This window comes from Triticum aestivum, chromosome 5D, assembly GCF_018294505.1.
Source record: "Triticum aestivum cultivar Chinese Spring chromosome 5D, IWGSC CS RefSeq v2.1, whole genome shotgun sequence".
NCBI lineage: Eukaryota > Viridiplantae > Streptophyta > Magnoliopsida > Poales > Poaceae > Triticum > Triticum aestivum.
In genome coordinates this window covers 517,249,848-517,254,279 of record NC_057808.1, presented here as the reverse complement: position 1 = coordinate 517,254,279, position 4,432 = coordinate 517,249,848, and the positions used below count along the sequence as shown (strand labels likewise).

At 51.4% G+C, this 4,432-nt stretch overlaps 1 protein-coding gene across 1 annotated transcript; it reads right to left on the bottom strand.

Moving 5' to 3' along the window:
• Positions 1-1,389: 1,389 nt before the first annotated feature.
• Positions 1,390-3,975, bottom strand: LOC123125886 (uncharacterized). The gene is made up of 8 exons (XM_044546330.1): positions 3,514-3,975; positions 3,383-3,421; positions 3,152-3,256; positions 2,879-2,959; positions 2,540-2,755; positions 2,325-2,447; positions 2,109-2,200; positions 1,390-2,000 (listed from the first exon to the last, which is right to left on the bottom strand). Exons 1-8 carry the CDS (start codon positions 3,713-3,715, stop codon positions 1,530-1,532), a joined length of 1,329 nt encoding a protein of 442 aa, XP_044402265.1. The 5' UTR covers positions 3,716-3,975; the 3' UTR covers positions 1,390-1,529.
• Between the last annotated feature and the right edge of the window lie 457 nt (positions 3,976-4,432).

Here is a 4,432-nt window from a genome sequence, read left to right as displayed (position 1 = left end):
AGGACGGGTTCGAGTCCGCCTAGTCCTCTGAATCACACTCCACGCCGGCAAGGGCCGAGAACCGGTTCCGGCTGCCGCCACCTCCGTCCCGGGGAGCGAGCACAGGGCAGGGCAAGCAAGCGCCGCCCACGGGCCTTTCCGCACCAGCTCCCAGCCGGCGCCGACTCCCGTCGCCCGCTCGACGCCATCCGAGTCGCCATTCCAATCGCCAGGACGTACACGTAACGTTAGCTGGGAGGCATCAGTTCCTAATCACGTGCAGATGTCGACGGAAGATGTATTGCAGATATAGCAGATCAAAGTCACTGGATACAGTTCATGGCGATGGATACGTATAGGAGGAACTGAAATTACACGCAGTGAAACAGAGTTAACTGAAGTTTACAACAGTTAAACTTCAGTTAACTGTAGCCGTTGTTACCCCGAAAAAGAAGAAAATTTCAGTTAACTGAACCGGTTCGCGCCTTGATACTTGTATAAGAATTTCTTCAGGTATGTTCAGAGACGGGAAGTTCAGAGAACTAGTATAAGAATTTGCAATGATGATCACTTGTAAAATGTAAGCTTAAGCTGAATAATCAGTAGCAAGGAAGCTCACTCATTTGGTTGAACTGAAACTGAACCAGTCCAACACCAAAATTGAACAAGGAAACAAGCATAAGTCTGTATCTAAACAAGCACAAGCATAGAGGTGTTGATGTTTCATAGCTGGAGCGCCTCCTAGCCGCCCGTCTCCCAGGTTGCTGTCGAATTCTTCAGAGAAGGCGTTGATTTCTTCAGGTGTGTTCAGAGACATGTAGTAAAGAGAACTAGTTCCTGACAACTGAAACTAAATTCTTCGAGCACTCATTCGGTTTAACTGAAATTAAACCAGCCGAGGCAAAACCAAAGCATTCACAGCCTTAATTATTCTCCATGCTGAATCACTTATGAACGACAAGCATATGCAGCACTGAATCTGTTATATATATTGGCCATATCATATTACTAGAATTTACAATAATCATCACTCATAAGCTTACACCAGAACAGTAGCAACTAAACTCTGATTACTCATTTGGTTGAACCAAAAGTCAAACACTTGAGGCAAAACTAAAGCGTCAGGAAACCAAAGCATCCACAGCCTATTCTACACGCCAAATCATTTACCGACGATAAAAGCGTCAGGAAGATATAAAAGGACTGATAAAATCTGTTATATGTAGTATTGGCCAGAAAGATAAAAGCGTAAACTGGACACTTCAACAGTAGGAACTAAACTCTAAGTACTCATTTGGTTGAACTGAAAGTAAATGAATCAAACACAAAGAGCCAAAAATCCGTTAAAATAAGGTAGGCAAAACAAAAGCGTCAGAAAAGAGCCAAAGATTAAGGAATCAGACTGAACACTGAACTGAATGCCATCGATCCACGGCAAGTATATATTAAGTTTCATCTACTAAGTGGCAAGGAATCAAGTCCTACAAGTATATATATAGTTTCGTCGATCTACAGCAAGTTTATAGTTTCGTCGATGGATCTACTCAAGTTTATAGTTTCATCAATCTACAGCAAGTCTCGCACATGGGCTGCCTGCAATAACGATATCCGCAATAACGGCATCCACTTGGTCGCGGGGCGTGGCGGGGGTAGAGCGTGATCAATGGCCGCTGCTGATCAATGGCAATACCGTGAGCCTGAGCCTGAGCCTGAGCCTTCTGAACCAGAGCCTGCTCCTGAGCCTGAGCCTGAGCCTGCTGAGCCAGAGCCAGAGCCTGAGGCTCAGCCTGAGCCATAGCCTGATAAGCCCGATCCTTCAGAGCCTGAGCCTCAGCCCGAGCCTGAGCCTGAGCCGCACTGGCATTGGCGATCTGCATGCGAGCCCTGTAGACCTCCCTGTTGTAGCGAGCCCTGTGGTAGCAAGCCTCGCAGATGGGCAGCCAGTCCCAAAGCGTCCCCGCGGCATTGTTGCAAACAACGCACCATGGGCTCATTGCAGACTGTGCCGGTGCCGGCGCCAGCTGCAAAGATAGAGCCGAGAAGAAATCTCAATGAGTTCACTTCACGGCACGTCGATGAATCGTGAGTTCGTGACTAATATAGTGCATCGTAAACTGAATCGAAATTACCCCGTCGGAACTGGCGATCTGGTTCTGGCCGCCGGAGAAGAAAACGTAGCCGCTCGGCACGTCGATGCCGAAGAAGGGCGCACTCCCGCCGGCTGCAACGCAAGAATCACACAGCAGAAATCCAACTCCGGCGTCAGTGAAGACGAACCAAGGAACGCACGGGCCACTGGGCCAGAGCCCAGAGAGAGAGAGAGAATTTCTTGGGAGGGAACGCACCTTGATCGCCCGGCGGCTGCGGGAGCAACCTCATCGCCAGAGCGAAGTCCCCGTGATCCCACCCGCCGGCGCGACCGATAGCTGTAAGAAACGAATGTATCGACCCGGCGCCGCGACCCACAACTGCAAGAAACCGCTAGCTGTTAGTATAGTACAATCCGGCCGGCACCAACGCAAGAACCGAGCACGATGCTTTGCTTGGGCACCCAACCCACCTGTGGTGGCAAGATATTGGTGCAGATGCTGCAGAGGCCTGTCCCAGCTGAAGATTTTGCTGTGGCAAGCATCGCACAGGGGCAGCGGGGTTCCCACCCGTGTACCTTGCAGAGTCGTCGCGGTCCAGAGCCCTGCTGTGGGCGTTTTGCAAATAGTGCACTCCCGTACCGGTCCAGTCGGATGGGCTGCCGCCGTGGAAGCCTCCCCGGTGTAGGCTACAAAAGAATTACGTGCACAGTAGAATAGAGACCAAGAAATCAATGTCGGACGTCAACGAACCATGAACCGCACGAACCAGAGACACAGAATTTGGCGCTTTTCTTGGGAGGGGAACGCACCTGGATTATTGCCCAGAGTCGGCTGGAGCATCGCCGCCGGTGGCCTCGAATACATCTGAGAGAATCCCCCGTGCCCGTGAGCTGCAACAGACCAAGGCTTAATCTCACAGATGTTATTAGAATACAAGAAGCCTTATTCTCCACCGGCTGCAACAGAGAGAATTACGCAACAGAAACCAAGAAATACAACTCCGGCCGGCGTCAATGATGAACCGGAGAGAAAGAGTTTTGCGCAACAGAAATCAAGAATGGGTTGGGAGGGAGGGAACACACCAAACTGAGAGAATCCCCCGTACCCCGCTCCTGACCCACCCCCGCCGCCACCGAACTGTGGGTTGGCGATCTGGTTCTGGCCGCCGAAGGGCGCACTCCCACGGGCTGCAACCACAATTACACAACAGAAACCAAGAAATCCAACTCCGGCGTCAGTCAAGAACCAAGAACCTTACGGATAAGCAGAGAGAAAGAATTTTGTCATTAATCTTGGGAGGGGAGAGAACGCACCTTGATTGCTCAGCCCCGACCCGCCCCCGCCACCGGGAGCTGCAAGAAACAAAGGCATCGGATCGGATGTTACAATCCAAGAAGCGGGCACCAACGCAAGAACCAAGGACGCCGGTTTCTTGGGCACCTACCTCCACTGAACTGGTAAGAGACGCCGGGTGGAAGCTCCTGCTGAGTCCCGCCGTCGCCGGCAGTCTCCGTCCGCCCTGAAGTCCGCGACGAAGTACCGGCAGTGTCGTCGACGGCTTCAGTCTCCGTCCTCGCTGCACCCTGACGCCGCCGCTGCCATGGCTTATAGCGGGCGTCGGCTTTCCCCTTCCCCTTGTCCGCCATCTCGCCCAAGAACCGCTGGCGCACGGGCACGGCGCACTACGTACCCCAGATGAAGAAGAGAGGGAGAGGGCGGATGGGAGAGGAGGAGGGCGAGGCGAGGCGAGGGAGGCTAGCTATATAGTCGACGACAGCAGAGGAGAGCGTCTCCCGTCCCGCTGCAACCGATCGAAGCAGAGAGATTCCTTCTGCGGTTGGTCGTCGGTTGGTTTTGGAGGGAACAACACGGGCGGGAGGAAGGAAGAGCCTCAGAAACGGGCCTAATGCAATTCTGATAGCCCAACCAACGGCCCAAATCAATAGCCGGGGCCAGGCCGATGCTATCCAATTTTATCATTTTCTTTCTTGGAATTCTAGAGAAACTATTCCGTTATTTGGAGTACCAATTAAGTTTCAGCGTTCCATTCCAAAAAAAAAAAACAGTGTTCCAAATGAAAATAAATGGCACTGGATTATTTTAATCTATTTGTCAGACTGCTCAAAAAATGAAACTACCAATACGCGTTTGTATAGCCCGCATGGTTGTGGCATCGGTCGACTGGCCCTTGTTCTCTGGCAGGTTGTGTCGGGACTCCTTGTTCGGGCAGGCGGTTATTGTAGGATTAATCCAGGTTAATGGCCTCTCATGACTTGCATTAGTGCACGTCTCTGAAATGTATGTCATTAGTACTCCCTCTGTTCCCAAATATAAGTCTTTTTAGAGATTTCAACAAGTGACTA

What these genes read in the sequence shown, in the direction of transcription:
- LOC123125886 (XM_044546330.1), bottom strand. Translation starts at nt 3,715, where the DNA reads ATGGCGGACAAGGGGAAGGGGAAAGCCGACGCCCGCTATAAGCCATGG. An exon ending in CTCTTACCAGTTCAGTGGAG is followed by an intron (nt 3,422 to 3,513) that starts GTAGGTGCCCAA and finishes TGTTTCTTGCAG; the next exon opens with CTCCCGGTGGCGGGGGCGGG. An exon ending in GACTCTGGGCAATAATCCAG is followed by an intron (nt 2,756 to 2,878) that starts GTGCGTTCCCCT and finishes ATTCTTTTGTAG; the next exon opens with CCTACACCGGGGAGGCTTCC.